Source organism: Pseudorasbora parva, chromosome 21 (assembly GCF_024679245.1).
Source record: "Pseudorasbora parva isolate DD20220531a chromosome 21, ASM2467924v1, whole genome shotgun sequence".
NCBI classification, from domain to species: domain Eukaryota; kingdom Metazoa; phylum Chordata; class Actinopteri; order Cypriniformes; family Gobionidae; genus Pseudorasbora; species Pseudorasbora parva.
Genome location: NC_090192.1, coordinates 30,644,953 through 30,663,291, shown reverse-complemented (window position 1 = coordinate 30,663,291; position 18,339 = coordinate 30,644,953). Strand labels below are relative to the sequence as shown.

The 18,339-nt window shown below is 39.5% G+C and overlaps 2 protein-coding genes across 2 annotated transcripts in view; one reads left to right on the top strand and one right to left on the bottom strand.

Moving 5' to 3' along the window:
- The first annotated feature begins 573 nt into the window (after positions 1 to 573).
- cybc1 (cytochrome b-245 chaperone 1) lies at positions 574 to 6,629 on the top strand. Its single transcript, XM_067429539.1, has 7 exons — positions 574 to 745; positions 1,043 to 1,130; positions 1,224 to 1,265; positions 1,373 to 1,446; positions 1,536 to 1,632; positions 1,720 to 1,864; positions 6,034 to 6,629. The coding sequence occupies exons 2-7, from the start codon at positions 1,043 to 1,045 to the stop codon at positions 6,185 to 6,187; spliced, it is 600 nt and encodes a 199-aa protein (XP_067285640.1). The 5' UTR covers positions 574 to 745; the 3' UTR covers positions 6,188 to 6,629.
- A 928-nt stretch (positions 6,630 to 7,557) lies between these two features.
- Positions 7,558 to 18,339, bottom strand: part of fasn (fatty acid synthase) — a 28,894-nt gene continuing 18,112 nt past the window's right edge. Inside the window, exons 22-42 of the mRNA XM_067430192.1 lie at positions 17,924 to 18,237; positions 17,442 to 17,828; positions 17,086 to 17,256; positions 16,572 to 16,687; positions 16,270 to 16,424; positions 15,749 to 15,952; positions 15,510 to 15,660; positions 15,245 to 15,423; positions 14,705 to 14,824; positions 14,499 to 14,621; positions 14,181 to 14,404; positions 13,878 to 14,079; positions 13,066 to 13,217; positions 12,886 to 12,977; positions 12,401 to 12,798; positions 12,123 to 12,311; positions 11,685 to 11,912; positions 10,166 to 10,377; positions 9,986 to 10,084; positions 9,610 to 9,861; positions 7,558 to 8,459 (exon numbers count right to left, since the gene is read on the bottom strand). Of these exons, the coding sequence (XP_067286293.1) occupies positions 8,322 to 8,459; positions 9,610 to 9,861; positions 9,986 to 10,084; positions 10,166 to 10,377; positions 11,685 to 11,912; positions 12,123 to 12,311; positions 12,401 to 12,798; positions 12,886 to 12,977; positions 13,066 to 13,217; positions 13,878 to 14,079; positions 14,181 to 14,404; positions 14,499 to 14,621; positions 14,705 to 14,824; positions 15,245 to 15,423; positions 15,510 to 15,660; positions 15,749 to 15,952; positions 16,270 to 16,424; positions 16,572 to 16,687; positions 17,086 to 17,256; positions 17,442 to 17,828; positions 17,924 to 18,237 (4,106 nt within the window). The 3' untranslated portion in view covers positions 7,558 to 8,321. The remainder of the gene's footprint in view (positions 8,460 to 9,609; positions 9,862 to 9,985; positions 10,085 to 10,165; positions 10,378 to 11,684; positions 11,913 to 12,122; positions 12,312 to 12,400; positions 12,799 to 12,885; positions 12,978 to 13,065; positions 13,218 to 13,877; positions 14,080 to 14,180; positions 14,405 to 14,498; positions 14,622 to 14,704; positions 14,825 to 15,244; positions 15,424 to 15,509; positions 15,661 to 15,748; positions 15,953 to 16,269; positions 16,425 to 16,571; positions 16,688 to 17,085; positions 17,257 to 17,441; positions 17,829 to 17,923; positions 18,238 to 18,339) is intronic.

Below are 18,339 nucleotides of genomic sequence, written 5' to 3'. Positions count from 1 at the left end.
TTATGAGTTTTTTATATATTTTAGTTTGATGATTTATGGGGGGAAAATGTTTTAGAGCATGAACGCGATTGCATGTTAACGTTACGCCGTTACTTAAAATTACCATTTTTTTTCTTTCTTTTGAATGGTTCATAGAATCGAACTGTTTGAACGAACCGATTTGCTAGAATGACTCCCTGCGTGGATCGACCGATCGCCACGCATGCGTGAATACGCAACACTGGTCTACCGGTGTGGACTTATCAAACAATCCTCGCCTACCTGAAAATAATCAATTTATTCATATAAGAGACTATCGGGACAGTTATAACAGATATGTCATTTTATTGAGGACATTGCATTTATTGCTAAAACAGTTTATATTTACAGGCTTTTTATGTACTTTTAGTTTAGCCTTCAACTTACTCGTTTCCTACATATGTTATTCTTTTCATACATATGTTTTTTCCATAGGTTTTTTCAGTCAGATTTTTTACGAGCACTATTTCCGACTATTTCGTACAGGAAGGAAAGCGTCATAATGTAGAGGGCGGGTCCCTTTAATACGTTTATCCAATCAGAGCGAAATCTGCTTAGCGGAAAACAACGTCATCCGAAGGCGGGTTTATGTGTATGGGCATGAGCTACACACATTTTATTTCCTTAATTTGTTTTCTTACAGTTTCTTATTGTTCAACATTTAAATTTGATATATTTTGAAAATAATTCGATTTATTTGTCCGAAAGGAAAAAGCGACTTATTGAGGTAAGATTCTTTCACATCAGTTAATGGCAGAATCTGTGATCACATTAATGAGGGTGTTGTCCATGTGCTGTTTAAAAAATATACGAAACTGATCCGGTTTATTATTCGTATATTTAATATATTGTTCGTAAAACAACTTTGTGCAATATTAATACAATTCTTTTGTTCAAAGCTGCAGTATTGTTAGGATAATATGATGCTACACACACATAACTGGAAATCTCCAAGAATACCTTTTAGATGGACTAGACATTACTGTGTCCACAAAACATTGGATATATATTTTTCTTCTAACAGATGGGGTATATGGTCGTGGAAAAACATACATCGCATCTTCTACATTTGAAGAGGTCTCCTGGGATTAGGGCATGGTCACTCCTTGTTGGTATGAGATCGGGGGAACTTGGCAGCCAGTCTAATGAGTCTAACATGCGTTACAAAATATATTTAAATGTCTTCCTTCTTCCTCTTTTAACAGGAATTGCTTCAGTTGGACTAGCAGCTGCCTATTACAGCGCTGGTGAGAAATGGTTCCTTAATGTTAAATAAACTTGGAAGTAAATAAAACCATAAAAGGAAGCTCTTGCTAACACGGTCTCATAATTTTGCTCTTTCCTTTTGTTGTAGACAGCATATTATGGAAGATGTTCTATGTGACAGGTTGTTTTTTTGTAGCCCTACAAAATATGGAGGAATGGGAGGTGGGGATAGGTTTTACAAATGCTACATCCATCTTTAAGTCAATGTATTCAGCTGTCCTGACTAACTATCTGTTTCGTTTTGTCCTTAGGAAGCAGTGTTTGATAAATCTAAGAGTGAGATTGAACTAAAGACATTTAGTCTCTACACCATGATACTGACTCTGTGGAGAAGAGGGCATGAGAGAGGTGAGCTTTGTGTTGTTTGTCGTTATTTTGTTTTGCACTAAATCACTGGTCAAATTACCAGATGATAATGCTGTTTTTCCAACTCAGTGGTGTTAGATCTACGGCACCTGCGAGACGTGAGTGTTCAGGAGGAGAGAGTGAGGTATCTTGGGAAGGGTTACCTGTTGGTGCTCCGTCTAGCAACGGGCTTCTCTCACCCGCTTACACAGAGTGCAACGCTGGGGTCACGCAGGTACTTAACCATAGGACTGTAAAAGGACATATATTATGTTAAACAAAAAGTACATTAGTATAATAATTAATAATAAAATACATATTTTATATTAGAAATAAGAATGCAAAGCTAATTTTTACGCATATATATATACACACACAGTGCCTTGCGAAAGTATTTGGCCCCCTTGAACTTTGCGACCTTTTGCCACATTTCAGGCTTCAAACATAATGATATGAAACTGTTTTTTTTTTTGTGAAGAATCAACAGCAAGTGGGACACAATCATAAAGTGGAACGAAATTTAAGTTAATACTTTGTTGCCCCACCTTTTGCTGCGATTACATCTGTAAAACGCTTGGGGTATATCAGTTTTGCACATCGAGATACTGACATTTTTGCCCATTCCTCTTTGCAGAACAGCTCGAGCTCAGTGAGGTTGGATGGAGAGTGTTTGTGAACAGCAGTTTTCAGTTCTTTCCACAGATTCTCGATTGGATTCAGGTCTGGACTTTGACTTGGTCATTCTAACACCTGGATATGTTTATTTTTTAACCATTCCATTGTAGATTTTGCTTTATGTTTTGGATCATTGTCTTGTTGGAAGACAAATCTCCGACCCAGTCTCGGGTCTTTTGCAGACTCCATCAGGTTTTCTTCCAGAATGGTCCAGTATTTGGCTCCATTCATCTTCCCATCAATTTTAACCATCTTCCCTGTCCCTGCTGAAGAAAAGCAGGCCCAAACCATGATGCTGCCACCACCATGTTTGACAGTGGGGATGGTGTGTTCAGGGTGATGAGCTGTGTTGCTGTTATGCCAAACATAACGTTTTGCATTGTTGCCAAAAAGTTCAATTTTGGTTTCATCTGACCAGAGCACCTTCTTCCACGTTTGGTGTGTCTCCCAGGTGGCTCGTGGCAAACTTTAAACAACACTTTTTTTCTTCTTGCCACTCTTCCATAAAGACCAGATTTGTGCAGTATACGACTGATTGTTGTCCTATGGACAGAGTCTCCCACCTCAGCTGTAGATCTCTGCAGTTCATCCAGAGTGATCATGGGCCTCTTGGCTGCATCTCTGATCAGTCTTCTCTTTGTATGAGCTGAAAGTTTAGAGGGACGGCCGGGTCTTGGTAGATTTGCAGTGGTCTGATACTCCTTCCATTTCAATATTATCGCTTGCACAGTGCTCCTTGGGATGTTTAAAGCTTGGGAAATCTTTTTGTATCCAAATCCGGCTTTAAACTTCTTCACAACAGTATCTCGGACCTGCCTGGTGTGTTCCTTGTTCTTCATGATGCTCTCTGCACTTTAAATGGACCTCTGAGACTATCACAGTGCAGGTACATTTATACGGAGACTTGATTACACACAGGTGGATTCTATTTATCATCATTAGTCATTTAGGTCAACAATGGATCATTCAGAGATCCTCACTGAACTTCTGGAGAGAGTTTGCTGCACTGAAAGTAAAGGGGCCGAATAATTTTGCATGCCCAATTTTTCAGTTTTTGATTTGTTAAAAAAGTTTGAAGTATCCAATAAATTTCGTTCTACTTCATGATTGTGTCCCACTTGTTGTTGATTCTTCACAAAAAATTACAGTTTCATATCATCATGTTTGAAGCCTAAAATGCGGCAAAAGGTCGCAAAGTTCAAGGGGGCCAAATACTCTATATATATATATATATATATATATATATATATATATATATATATATATATATATATATATATATAATATATATAAAATACACACACACACACACAACCCTTAAGATAAATAAAGTATTATTAGGAACACCATCCTAATACTGTGTTTGACCCCCTTTCGCCTTCAGAACTGCCTTAATTCAACAAGGTGCTGAAAGCATTCTTTAGAAATGTTGGCCCATGAGTCGAGCTTTGTGACATGGTGCATTATCCTGCTGGAAGTAGCCATCAGAGGATTGGTACATGGTGGTCAAATGCATGGACATGGTCATAAACAATGCTCAGGTAGGCCATGTGGCACTAAGGGGGCTAAATTGTGTCAGAAAAACAAACCCCACACCATTACACCACCATCACCAGCCTGCACAGTGCTAACAAGGCATGATGGATCCTTGCTCTCATTCTGTTTACGGCAAATTCTGACTCTACCATCAGAATGTCTCAACAGAAATCGAGACTCCTCAGACAAGGCAACATTTTTCCAGTCTTCAACTGTCCAATTTTGGTGAGCTTGTGCAAATTGTAGCCTCTTTTTCCTATTTGTAGTGGAGATGAGTGGTACCCGGTGGGGTCTTCTGCTGTTGTAGCCCATCCGCCTCAAGGTTGTGCGTGTTGTGGCTTCACACATGCTTTGCTGCATACCTCGGTTGTAACGAGTGGTTATTTCAGTCGAAGTTGCTCTTCTATCAGCTTGAATCAGTCGGCCCATTCTCCTCTGACCTCTAGCATCAACAAGGCATTTTCGGCCACAGGACTGCCGCATACTGGATGTTTTTCCCTTTTCACACCATTCTTTGTAAACCCTAGAAATGGTTGTGCGTGAAAATCCCAGTAACTGAGCAGATTGTAAAATACTCAGACCGGCCCATCTGGCATCAACAACCATGCCACGCTCAAAATTGCTTAAATCACCTTTCTTTCCCATTCTGACATTCCGTTTGGAGTTCAGGAGATTGTCTTGACCAGGACCACACCCCTAAAAGCATTGAAGCAACTGCCATGTGATTGGTTGATTAGATAATTGCATTAATGAGAAATTGAACAGGTATTCCTAATAATTCCTTTAGGTGTGTGTATGTGTGTGTGTGTATGCATTTTTTATAATTATATATATATATATATATATATATATATAATGCATACAGACACACACACACACAAAGAAATCAGGTATAACATGACCACTGACAGGTGAAGTAAACACTTGATTATCTCTTAATCACTACACCTGTTAGTGGGTGGGAAATATTACACAGCAAGTAAACATTTTGTCCTCAAAGTTGAAGCAGGAAAAATGGGCAAGTGTAAGGATTTGAGCGAGTTTGACAAGGGCCAAATTGTGATGGCTAGACAACTTGGTCAGAGCATCTCCAAAACTGCAGCTCTTGTGGTGTGTTCCTGGTCTGCAGTGGTCAGTGTCTATCAAAAGTGGTCCAAGAAAGGAACAGCGGTGAACCGACAACAGGGTCATGGCTAATTGATGCACGTGGGGAGAGAAGGCTGGCCTGTGTTGTCTGATCAAACAGACGAGCTACTGTAGCTCAAATCGCTCAAGAAGTTAATGCTGGTTCTGATAGAAAGGTGTCAGAATACACTGTGCATTGCATTTTTTGCTAATAGTCAGGGTGCCCATGCTGACCGTGAGCAGCAGAACTGAACTTCAGAGCAATGGAAGAAGGTGGGCTGGTCTCTGAGTCACGTTTTCTTTTACATTACTTGGATGGCCGGGTGTGTGTGCGTCACTTAGCTGGGGAAAACATGCCAAGGCAACTATTGGAGGCAGTCTGATGCTTTGGGAAATGATCTGCTGGGAAACCTTGGGTCCTGCTATCCATGTGGATTTTACACGAACATACCACCTGCCTAAGCATTGTTGCAGACCATGTACACCCTTTCATGGAAACGGTATTCCCTGGTGGCTGTGGCCTCTCTCAGCAGGATAATGTGCCCTGCCACATGGTTCAGGAATTAATTGAGCAGCACGAGTTTGAGGTGTTGACTTGGCCATCAAATTTCCCAGATTTCAATCCATTAGAGTATCTGTGGGATGTGCTGAACAAACAAGTCAGTTCCACAGAGGCCTCACCTCACAACTTACAGACAGGATTTAAAGGATTTGCTGCTATCATCTTGGTGCCAGACACCACATCACACCTTCAGGGGTCTAGTGGAGTCCATGACTCGATGGGTCAGGGCTGTTTTGGCAGCAAAAGGGAGACCAACACAATATTAGTCATAATGTTATGCCTGATCAGTGTATGCATGTATGTGTGTGTGTGTGTGTGGGTGTTTAGAAAACCAAAGCCTACTATTACTAGATAAAATAACAAAAGCAATATAACAAAACCAGCAACACATTAATCATCCATTAAATGTATTTTGAATTTTTTACACCATTTAGGTTTTTTCAACATGACATTATTGGCTTGACAATTAAGCTCTTTAATAATTTAATTTTGTTGCTTTTTTTCAGTGATGTGGAGGCACTTGCTGCACTTCTAAAGCGCTTTTTGGGTCTTGAAGAGTTACAGCAGCATTTGGCAGAAGACGATTTTCCTGATGACGATGACATTGAGGATTTGGGTTTGGGCGATAGCAGTGATTCAAAAGATGATGATGAACTTTAAAAACCTCAGGGAGAGTTAGAAAAAGGTGGGAAACACTGTATTAAGCCTTAAATGAAAACCAAATGTTCTAGTCTTACAAACATCCTGTTTGCAATCTCGAAGCATTATCTGTTAGACACATTGTATATTCACTTTCATCTTTAAAGAGGCATTACCACATGATATTCAGTACTTTTCTTGAGATGTCTCTATACTTTGCTACATGCAGAACTATTTTAACAGTTTGTGAAAAATTTGCATGAAGAATTTCCTTCCATTGGTCATGTGCTCAAATATTCTATGCATGCATTCAGAGTACAACTGTAATAATGAGTGAAAATGAATGTAACACCACTTGTATGTTAAACTCTTAGTGGTTATTTTAATTTACTTTTTGTAAATATGTTAATATTTTTTCATACTGAATCCTGAAAAAGATTATAAAAACAACTGCTCAGAAGTCATTTGTCTTCCAAGGGGATGTTTTTTTTAATTAAGTTAACTTGATTATACTTTGTTACAGATTTCACTTTTTTAAATAAAATGATTTTATAACGTTGGTTTAAACTGAATTTTTATGCTTCTTGGCTTAGTTGCATAATCAAATCTCCATAAGCTTAAATTAACAACAACGCTTCATTATATTAAATATGGTCGAGGAAAAACAAACCAGTACACTGGAGGTGTATGTTAGTAATAGCTTTTTATTTGGACTAGTACAATAAATACTGGAAAAATTACACCAAAAGAAAGAAAAAAAAATTCAATAATAGAAAAATGAACTCTAGCGCTTTCAGCTTTGCTCTTAACATTGAAAGAAACCACAGTTCGTCACTGACTTGAACAATTAGTCTCAGAAATGTGTGATTTGCTTTCTAAAAGAAGACTTTCCTCTGCCGTGACAGAAAGAGAAAGTCAGTAAACACGTCTGCCAAGAAAGTACTCATACATCTCCAAATTCACTCCTACACCAAACAAAACTTCATTCTGGCAAGATTAAAATAAAATTATGTGATTTGTGCTATGAACTGAGCTTGTGTTTAATGTGGACCGAGCCACAAGAATTTGCTAGAAACTAACATCCGAAGTATTCGAGCAGTCAATTAATTACAGAACATTTTGGGAGAAAGTATACAGACTCCTGGGAAAAGGAATGTTGGTACTATCCTCAAAAAGAGGATTAGAAACATCAATACAAGATTAATACTCCAGTTACAGGTCTATAGTTAAGCAGCAAAGCAATATTTCAGTATGAGCTGAGATGATTCATCATGGATTGCCAAGTATTTTACATCAGTGTCATAAATGCATTTTGCTTTTAGCTAGTGCAATAGTGAAACATTTTTTTTTTAAGTAACAAATGTTCCATAATTAACTCTCAACTTCATTAACAAGAAGTCAATTAACCAGCTCTCTTAATTGTTACTTTCATCCAGGAATGTTCTTTTCATACATATTTTCCCTTTTAAATATACATCAATTACACAATTATTGCAGCAAAATTTAGATGTTCAGAAACAACAAGAGAACCAGCAAATATCATTCAGAAAAAGAAAAAAAAAACAATGCAACAGTAACATAAACTATCAACTAGTACCGCTGAAGCACCACATATTGGTAAACAGCAATCTCAGCTATGTGCGTAACTAAAGTCTCAGTGGCTAGCTAATATGTGGATTTGTAATACAGTTTTGACTTGCAGTCCGCATCATTAGGTTGGATATGAAACGATGTATGAACATGAATACGCAGGTTTGACAGAACCTTTAGCAGATTTATACAGTGTAAGTGATGGCACTTATCTAGGCTCACATGCTAGAAATTAGTGACATTTTACATATTTCACAGTAACGTATGGTGATATGTAGAAGTTAATGAACAACTGATTGATTCTTAACTGATAAAGCAAGCAAATCTGTTTTGTTCCCAGAGTGGAACTTTTAGTGAGAAGTAAATAGTGATAAGCAACTAAGATATTAAGAGAATGCGAAAGATGAGAAGGAAGGCTGGTGTGTGTGTGTGTTTGAGAGAGAGAGGTACGACGAGATCAGAGACATGCATGCTTTAATACGCTGGGTCACGGCGTTTTGGTTTGTCAGGTGAGAGCAACAGAGAAAGGGTGAAACAAAAGAAGTGAAAGATGTTTGCGGAAGGTTCAGCCCTCTCTGGTGCTGACTCTGGGCTCAGCCAGTGAGCTGTGGATGATGCCTGAGATGGATTCCACTCCCTCTCCCTCCAGGAAGGAGCGGTGGTCTCCCTCGATTACATGAATGGACAACTTCCCATCACACACCTGCAGACGTAACACAATCCAATTGTTAACACTGCAGGGATGCACAACATTGAACTTAAAGTGTTGCTTTCAGCATGATCTCTTTCCTGGATTCAGAAGTACTTCCTGTGCAATTACCATATCAGCAAAAACTTTGTGTTAGCTAATATACTATATCACTGTACTATTAATGATTTTCAAAATATAAATTGTCTTTTCAGTGCATTAAAATATTCTAAATACCCCCCCCCCCCTCCATTAAACGTATATAGCTGAAGCCTGTTCTTGTTTTAGATCATTGAAAAATAGGTTCACTTAAATATTTGCCTAAAACAAATATTCCTGAGGCTTAAAGATTTTGAACATTTTAAAAGGCAAAGAATATACATGAATATTCCTAATTCTTAACGGATAAAGCAAGTAAACAGCACATGTGGAATATAAGCTTGGGCAGTAAATAGTAATAAACTAAGTATAACTAAACATTACTTAAAGGTATATTTTTTTTAAATAAAATATGTTTCTACTTCACGATGTGTTCTTATTGGAAAAATATCCGTTATCAATAAACACTATCATTCAAAGAGTTTGGGCCAGTAATTTTTTAGCAGTAATATTTTATTCAGCAAGGTTACATTAAATTGATCAAAATACATTTATGAAATATATATATATTTCAAATAAATGCAAATAAATAACTTTTTTACTGTGATAATTATAATAATAATAATATATTTCAAATCAGCAAATGATTTCTGAAGGATCTGGAATAATGACTGCAGAAAATTCCATTTTGCCATCAAATAAATTAATATTCTTAAATATAATAAAATATAAAATAAGAAAATATATTAAAAATATAATAAGAATAAATATAAATAAGAATATATTAAATATATTCAAATAGAAAAGTTGTTTAAAATTGTTATTACTGCTTTAAGGTATTTTTGATCAAATAAATTCAGCCTTGGTGAACGGTAGTATTTAAGTCTTTAAATTTTCCCAACCAGTCTAACACCATAAATTCAATATTAAAATAAATTTTTCTCAATGTAAATATTTGATTAGGTAATGTTATTTTCTTCATTTAATTTTTATAGCAACAGTTGGCAGGCTGACATGTAGTGGTCTACTTTCAGTCTCCCCCTAAATGTGCAGTCCATATATTTACCTCATGCAGCTTGTAGTCAGATCCTAAACCATCACCGTACTCGCTGCTGGCCTTGGCTCTTAGCAGAGTGACATTGCCGTGATACTTGGAAGTTGGAACGTAGCGGTCGGCAGCCTTCAGTTTGTGGTAAAATGTAGAAGCAGCAAAATGGAGCATATCTCGGCTGACATTCTTATGGCTGGATGTGATCAGATCCACAGCCTTGTTCACACGAGCCTCCAGGTCTGACAGAGGTAACAATGTCTCCAGCAGCTGTGGGAAGAACCATTAGATTTACCTTTGAATTCATGCAACTCATTGAACCATGATGTACCATTTTAAATTGAATCAAAACTATTTTGAAGAATAAACCACAAATGAACGGTTGTTCATGTACCTTGTTATACTCAATGCCAGTGAACTGTTGGATGAAAGCACATAAAGCCTCAGTCTCTGCCTCAGACTCTTTGCCAGGGGTCAGTTTGGCTCTGTAACTCTGTTAGAGAAAAAAAACAAAATAATGACCATGTGACCCGGCACACCTTACTTTTCTGTTTTTGGAGCTCTTTTATTGCACCTGAGTATATGCTGCCACATAAGAGTGCGAGCCGTCGAACAGGAAGAGGTATTCCACGGGGCATTTGGCTGCCTGCAGCTGGGAGCACATCTCAAAAGCCACACATGCACCGAACGAGTATCCAGCGATGCGATACGGCCCCTCTGGCTGTACCTGCCTCAAGCACTCTACATAGTAAGCAGCAAGACTCTGGATACTGTCTAGAGGTGCGGCTGCAAATGGACAGAACACATATAACATGAAAAACTATTACAGGACTAAAGAACTGACAAAAATGTGTACCTTGAATGCAATGTAAGTCGCTTTGGATAAAAGCATCTGCCAAATGCATACTTTTAAATGTAAATGTAAATCTGAACAAATTAAATGAAATGCAGTAAAATAATATTAAGTAATATTACAGATTCGTTTTTGCCTTTTATAAGAAATATTTATTTGTAGTGAACAAATATACCACAAAGTAGGTAGTGGGGGAAGTTTTGGTCTAATGGTTAGAGAGCAGGACTGGTAACCCAAAAGTTGCAGGGGGGATTCTCAATTTTGGCAGAAAATGAGGCTTTGAGCAAGGCACCCAACACCCAATCACTCCCTAGGCGCCACAGCAAAAATGGCTGCCCACTCCTCTGGGTGTGCGTTTCCACAGTTTGCAGTGTGTGTTTTCACTACTCAATACTCATAATGTTTGTGCACTAACTTGGATAGGTCAAATACAGAGGACGAGAATAGTTTTTGTGCTCAAAAAAACCTAAATAACAACTTATATAGTGATGGGCCGATTTCAAAAAGTTTTGAACCGGTATGAAACAGCGTATTGATTCATGATTTTGATTGAGTGTCAAACTGCTGAAATCACGTGACACTGACGATCTGAATCATAAATCAATCCACTGATTCATAACCGTTCGAAACTTTGTTTTGAAATCGGTCCATCACTATACAAGTCGTTATTTAGTGTTTGTTTTGTTTTTTGGCACAAAAACTATTCTCGTCACTTCATAAAATAATTGTAGAACCACTGTAGTGAGATAGACTTTGTAACAACGTCTTTAGTGCCTTTATGGGTCTTGAGAGAGGAAATGACATTGTGTCAATGAAGGCCTGTCTGAGCCATCGGATTTCAACAAAAATCTTAATTTGTGTTCCTATGTGTTCTTATGAGTGTCGAACAACATTAGGGTGAAGAATTATTCACTGAATTATCATTTTTGGGTGAACTAACCCTTTAATATATACATGCATAGTGTTAACATTTTACTTAACCACTCTGGCATAATAAATTCAATATTAAGCTTTTCTCAATGTAAATATTTATATAACTGCTCTAGTTTTATCTTTCACACCAAAAGATGGCAGGTAGTTTTTATGTAGTCTGCTGTAGTCCATATATTTACCATAAAAGCAAAAACTGCATAAAGCAAAAAAAACAAAAAAAAACACACATTTGAAAATGTCATGTTAAATGAGTAAACTGCCTTCCACACGTGACAGTTAAAAGTAATAACCGAGCTTGTGTTTGTACCTTTGGTGCACTGCAGGCCATAGCATGGCACACTAAGCTTTCCGGTGAGAGTGTGGAAAGCGGCAATGGAGCCCTCGATGGGGTGGACGAGGAACAAAGGCCTCTCGGCACTCTGGACCTCGTTTAGCGGGGCCACTGTGGGGCCATCAGGGTTCACCAGCATCCGGCTGAGATCGGACTCCAGCAGAGCTTGAGTACCAGAGCGCTTTGCAGGAGAAGCTCGGGACTCTGGAAGAAAAAGAATGAGCAAATGTTATTCTATTGATACATTTTGTTTCTCCAAATAATGCAATATTTCTTCTTATTTTCAATATTTTAACAACTTTCTAACTGCTTATTTAAAATACTGTGGATAACTTGTTATTCAGACATGTAAGGGTATCAATATTGCAGGTGGCTGTACTTTACTTTTCAAGAACACAAAAATCACACACTTACCCTCTTTTCCTCCTGATTTGCTGGAAAGCTCCCGCAGCTTGTTAATGGTTAGCTGTCGGATTTCCCTCATTGCCATGACGATGTCATAGTCCCTTTCTAGTGTCTGTCTAACCTCAACACCCATCAATGAATCAAGACCCAGATCAGCCAATGAGGCATCAGCATTCAAACTGTTCACGTCGCGCACGCCTGAGCAGAATAGGTTACTGTTACTTTGAAAGCATTAGAAAGAAACCACAACTTATCAAGCTTTGAACATTTCAGGTCTGTGCTTTTACCCAGAATATGAGCCACAGCCTCCACCAGGTCCCTCTGTCCACTTCCTTCTCCTTTAGCGACCACAACTTTCTCTGCCAGCACAAAGCTGGACATAACAGGCTTCTGCTGGCACAGAAACCTATCCAGCACCTCCAAACAGGAAGACATGCGCTGGGGCAACGTGCCACCAATCACTGCATCATTGCCACCCATTGTCTCCAAGACAACACCCACATCTCCAATGGCGCCCCACTGTATGGCCAGGCCCGGAAGGTTGTCGTGGTGGCGCTGTTCACACACTCGCTCCATGGTGGAGTTGGCAAAGCCATAGTTGCTCTGGCCAGCGTTACCACGGCCGCAGCTGACTGAGGAGAACACCACAAACTGCTGAAGCTGTGGGCACTTCTGCCTAGTCACGCTGTGGAAAAAGAGTAAATCATTCACATTCATCACAGCCACGGAACGGATGAAGGAAGAAGAGAGTCAGTGTCAAATCATTCCCTACTTGTCAAGATTGATGGTTCCACCATATTTGGGTCTATTGACATCAATGAACTGCTGTGGGGTTAGATTCTCCAGCATGCCATCTTGAAGGACCTACATTATGTAGAGAAATTTCAGTTCAACAGTCATCCTTACATTGACTACAAAAGAAAGTGAACTGAAAGCAAAGATTAAACGCTACCATGGCAAGGTGGAAGATGCCACCAACTGGACCCAAGCGGCAGGCCTCAGTGATGAGACGCTCAGTCCCTTCCATGGTGCTCACATCACTAGTGGACACAAGGACCTGGATGCCCATGGCCTGCCACTCTCGAATACGTTTGGCCTGATAACCTGTCAAGACAAAAAACCTGTTTTAGAGTGCTGTCCTGCCCTGACCAACATCAATATTATTTTAGTATTATTTATATACCGTTATAGTATTCAATTTTATAAAGTTAGCTTATTTTTAAGCTTATTTAGTCAATTATTATTTAATATTTAGTTCTTTTTAGTTCTTAATATTTATTTTTATCTTTAATTTATATGCTTTATAATTTACGTTTTAGTTTGAGTCATTTTATGACTTATTTAATTTAGTTGCAAAGGCAAGTTTTTTATATAATATTTATATTTTATTTATATTTTAAAACTATATTTAAATGAACAAACAAGGCTTTGAATAGTTTTATAATTAGTCGTTTTTCTTTTCTTTTCATTTTATTACTTTTTGATTTTATAAATCTCTCTATTTAGCTTTATATTTAAGTATTTTTTAAGTTAAAGTTTTTAAGTTAGTTGCCAGTGCAATATTTCAAAATTGTACAAGATGGTTCACATAATTTGAATTAAATACATTTCCAAATAATCAAACATTTTAAGCATTTTATAAGTAATTGATATTTCCATTAGCTTTCATTTATATTTATTTCAGTTTTAGTAAAGTTTTAGTTAACAAAAACAACACTGACCCACACTGTTCCCTAGAAATTGATCAGTTTTCATGCCATTTACCATTGCGGATGCCAGACCGTGATGTCAGCACCAGTTTACGAGCACCTCTCTCAGTAAGCCAGTGGGCCAGCTCCAACCCAAAACCACCCAGGCCTCCAGTGATGATGTATGAGAGAGAGGCAGGGCAGAAGGTACGGCAGATAGCGGGGATAGAGAGAGGAGAAGCTGCAGGAACAGTGCTGCTCGTCTCCTCTGAACGTACCTGAGCGATGAAAGGAGAGTTAAGCAATTAGCAAAGTATAAGAAATCTAACATCCAATATCTCATTTTCTAGGCCTGTTCTTTAACAACCACTGTCCTTACCTGCAGAAGGACTTTGCCGATGTGTTTGCCCTGAGCCATGTAGCGGAAAGCATCCTCCACCTGATTCCTCTCAAAGACTGTGGTACGTAATGGCTGAACGACTCCACTGGTGATTCCCTTCTTCAACAGCTCTGATACCTCCTCCCATTCCCTGTTGCCTTCCTCGAACAAAGCGTCCAGCAGAATGCCGTGGAAGGCCACGTTCTTTAGGAACAGAGCCATACCTGAACCAGGAACAGTGACAATTACATTTAAAGAATGGAATGCATTTAAAAACGTAAAAGTAAGATAATAATAGATCTAGGATCTGGGACGCACCTAGTGGTGTGTTGTTGGAAAGGTCATATTTGCCAATCTCTAGGAAACGACCATGTCTGGCCAAACAACGCAAGCTGGCCTGCAGCTTTTCTTCAGCAAGGGAGTTTAATACCAAATCAACTCCTGAAAACACACACATTTAAACAGTGTTTAATACTTCAATCCACATCAATAGTAGAGTCAATGTGGATGTGTAGCCTTATCACCTTTGCCCTGAGTGTGAAGCATTACATGCTGTTCAAATGAGGCGTCTCTAGAATTAGCAAAGGATTCTGCCGTAAGCTGAGGGAATCTTTCCTGCAGGTACTGCCTCTTCTCTCCAGAACCTGTGAATCAAAATGAGATCATTTTTATGGTTTTATTTTATGTTGTTTTTATTGTTTTAGTCATAGGGATTTTTGGGAAAAAATCCTTTAAATTTCAACAGTCAACAGTTTGTGTGCAAAATAGACACGGACATGCCTATAGGAGAATCAAAATGATTTCGGCCCTCCAAAAAATTGCTGCCCAATGTTTTCCACAGCTGAAATTCTGTATCATTAGTTTTAGTGCTTGTTACAGGAAAGAGCATCTTCACAGCAGTTGTATATTTATGAGACTATATGAGATTTTTTTCTATATGTATAGAATGCATTTTGAGTTTCCACAAGCAAAGAGCTTCAGTTTACCAGTGTTCATGAATCACAAATAGCATCTATTTGATTTTCAGGGTTAAACTCTAAAGGAAGTAAAAGTGTGTCACTTACCCACAGTTGTAAAGACTCGACAGCGCATACTAAGTGCAATAGCAATAGCGGCCTGTCCCACCCCTCCAGAGCCTGAATGAATCAGCACACTCTCTCCAGGCCTCAGACGCCCTCGCACCACTAGGGAATAATAGGCTGTGGCATACACCACTGGAACGGAGGCAGCCTGCTCTAGCGTCCTGCACATAAACACAGCTTCACATAGTATGGAGAGCTTTTGGAGAAGATGCCCAATTCAGATTCAGAGTGAATCTGAGTGTCTCACCAGCTGGATGGAACATCCCAAAGGAAGCGCTTGTCTGCATCCACACAGGTGGCCAGGCCTTTAGCTGGCAGCAAACCCATTACACGTCGCCCAGTGGGGTCTCGCCCTGAAAACTCCATTCCCAGCATGCATTGCTGCAACGCTATGTCTCCTACATAGACAAATGAAAAAAAGTCTCGTTTAGGGTAAGCTAGCGTGCAAGATCTCACTTGTAGTCAAAAACAGGATGGGGTACAAACCAGGGATGGCATCTGGAGGCAGTTTGCCAGTGGCCAGCATGATGTCTCTGAAGTTGAGGGAGGAGTAGTAAACGCGACAGAGCTGCACGTTGGGGTTGGAAGGGACAAAATGACGCAGCGGGGAAGCGATCCAGCGCAGGGATGAGAGGTCACCACGAGTCAGAACGTTCACATATGCCTGCTCTATCAACTCCTCACTAAGATCTAAACAAACACACAGAACAGAGGATGATCACAATGCAATCGAAAGACTATCCAATCAAAGTTACAATCTAAAGAGAGGTTTACAATGACAGCCATTAAATAACTTGTTAATACGTGACTACTACACAGACGAATCATATGATCTTCACTGTTAGCAATCCTACTGGTAGTCATTATAGATTTGCATATGATAAAATCAAATTTATTTATTCAATGTTATACACACAGAAAAGTATTATGAATAGCAATAAATCCTCTCAATTTTACATCGGACGGGTGATATGTCACTGTAAGTCTTTTATGACTTCCTATTTCACCTTGCGTTAACAACTGGTGTCTGAAAACGCCCCACAGCCCATCACGGTACACGTTCATGACCAGATCCTTCTTCAGTAAAACCTTCATGTTCTTTTCAGTAGGAACAAGCGAGGGGACTGCAGCACCCTTACTTAAATTAGAAACAAATGCACACCTATCGGGGAAGGGGAAAAGAGCATGTACATTAGTACTACATATACATCTCTACTAAAAACAGTCAATTACATAAACTTAACAACAAAAATATGAAGATATAACAGAAGCATATGTGGAACACTAAGTGCACAGTACATGGACGGACCGTATACGGTTGCCTCCGGGCTCCTGTCTGAGGCAGTTCACCATTCCCACCACTCCATTATGACACTTTGTGGCAATGAGCCAGACAGGGATTTCAGATGACTCAGCTAAAGTGCTCTAATGAGAAAAGAGAGACAGAAAGAGTTAGTTAGAGGCATGCATTTGTCTATAGCATGTTGCAGGATGCAACATTGGCAAGAGATCTTGGTGGCCTTGGCAACACCACTAATGAGTCTGCGTAAATAAAGTTGTGATGAAACAAAAGTAGAAACAGATCTTTTCTTCCATTTTCTAACAGGCTAAGTGCTAAGCTTGCAGTCTATGTGGACAGGCAGGGTTTAACCAGACTGAATGATTAGAGAAGTTTTGCATCACCAGAGAGAAGTCTGTCAAATTACTGCATTAGGACATTGATTAAACATTTCGAGGTCCAAAAAAAAGAAGAAACCTACCTGGCTTAATCGTTCACAAAAGCTGCCATAATAAGCATTTACAAAACAGATTATAACACTAACCTTTAGAGTTTCCACCCATTTGTAGTCAGTAGGGTCCACACAAACAACGATGGGCTGTTTATGAGAGGATTGTTGGTGACGGCGACAAAGGAACAGAGCGGAGCCATAGTAGGATTTTCTCATCATGACCACATTTAAAGAGGCCTTATGGAAAAGCTCCTCCCATTCAGTCTGAAAACAAAAAACAACGCTGTTTAAAATTTAAGAAAACTGCATTAAGCCAGAAAAAAAACAAATACCTTGCCATGGTTTCATTTGTTCTTTACATTCGTACAACATTGACATTTGAATGTCATTCTCATTTATGTTGTGGATATGACCGATTTAACTAGGAAAAGTGTTTTTTAAGCACACACCTGAGTCAACAAACCCTCCTGGTTGCTTTGAGATGTGAGGAAAGCTACCGTCTCCCCTAGAGTGTCTCCTCTAAGTAGAGTGTGGAGCAAAACAAAACCATCTTCTCTCGCAGCTGAAGTCAGGTTCTCGATAAGAAGTGCAGGATTAATTGTCGGTCCTACTGCACAGTTACACATAACCAGGTCAGCCCCATCCAGACCGCCTGTTGCTGGGCCCTGGAGAGGGTCCCACTGAGCAGACGAGATGCCCTGCTCCTCCAGGGAGCTCTGGTGAGCAGAAAGCTGGTCAGTGGAGACATCTGAAGCGGTGTAGTCGAGACGCAACATCGGCTGGATATTAAGGAGACCAACAGCCCGAGAAAACACACGACCATTGGCAGCTAGAGCCTGAAGAAGAGGAATAAAATGTTGAGAACTTCAATCATGCCCTCCATCTTTGAATAATCTGGCTTTATCAATCCTAAATAAATGATTCAGCATACCTCTAGGACTTTGAGTTTTCCAGGAGTACTGTTCTCAAGGGCCGTGTCCAAGCAGTGGCGTAACGCCTGGGAGTCCAGCAGGCCGTTGAGCAGAGGGTCCTGCACCAGACAGTCTCTCTCCTTCTCCACCGTCTGTTCCAGCTCAGAGCGCAGGTTCCCGTTCAGCTCCAGTCCGCACAAAACGGAGAGCAGCCGCAAAAGACCCTTTTCCGCCTCTGCTCCAATCAGCAGGCCCTCGGTTGCATCTTCTAACCCAGGGATGGATATTTTCACTCCATGATTGGCCAGCTTTCTCTGCAGACGCTGTACTAGACCTGTGCATACAAAACAGGAACAGTAAGTACACTACCACTAAAAAAGGGAAAAATAACCTAGAACATCTGCAGTTGGGACAAAAATGAAATTACTTTAGGTCT

Excerpts from the sequence above, each read along its gene's own strand:
- cybc1 (XM_067429539.1), top strand. The coding sequence starts at position 1,043 with ATGGGGTATATGGTCGTGGAAAAACATACATCGCATCTTCTACATTTG. Across the intron at positions 1,447-1,535 it reads AAAATATGGAGGAATGGGAG|GAAGCAGTGTTTGATAAATC; the intron begins GTGGGGATAGGT and ends TTTTGTCCTTAG. Across the intron at positions 1,865-6,033 it reads GCAACGCTGGGGTCACGCAG|TGATGTGGAGGCACTTGCTG; the intron begins GTACTTAACCAT and ends GCTTTTTTTCAG.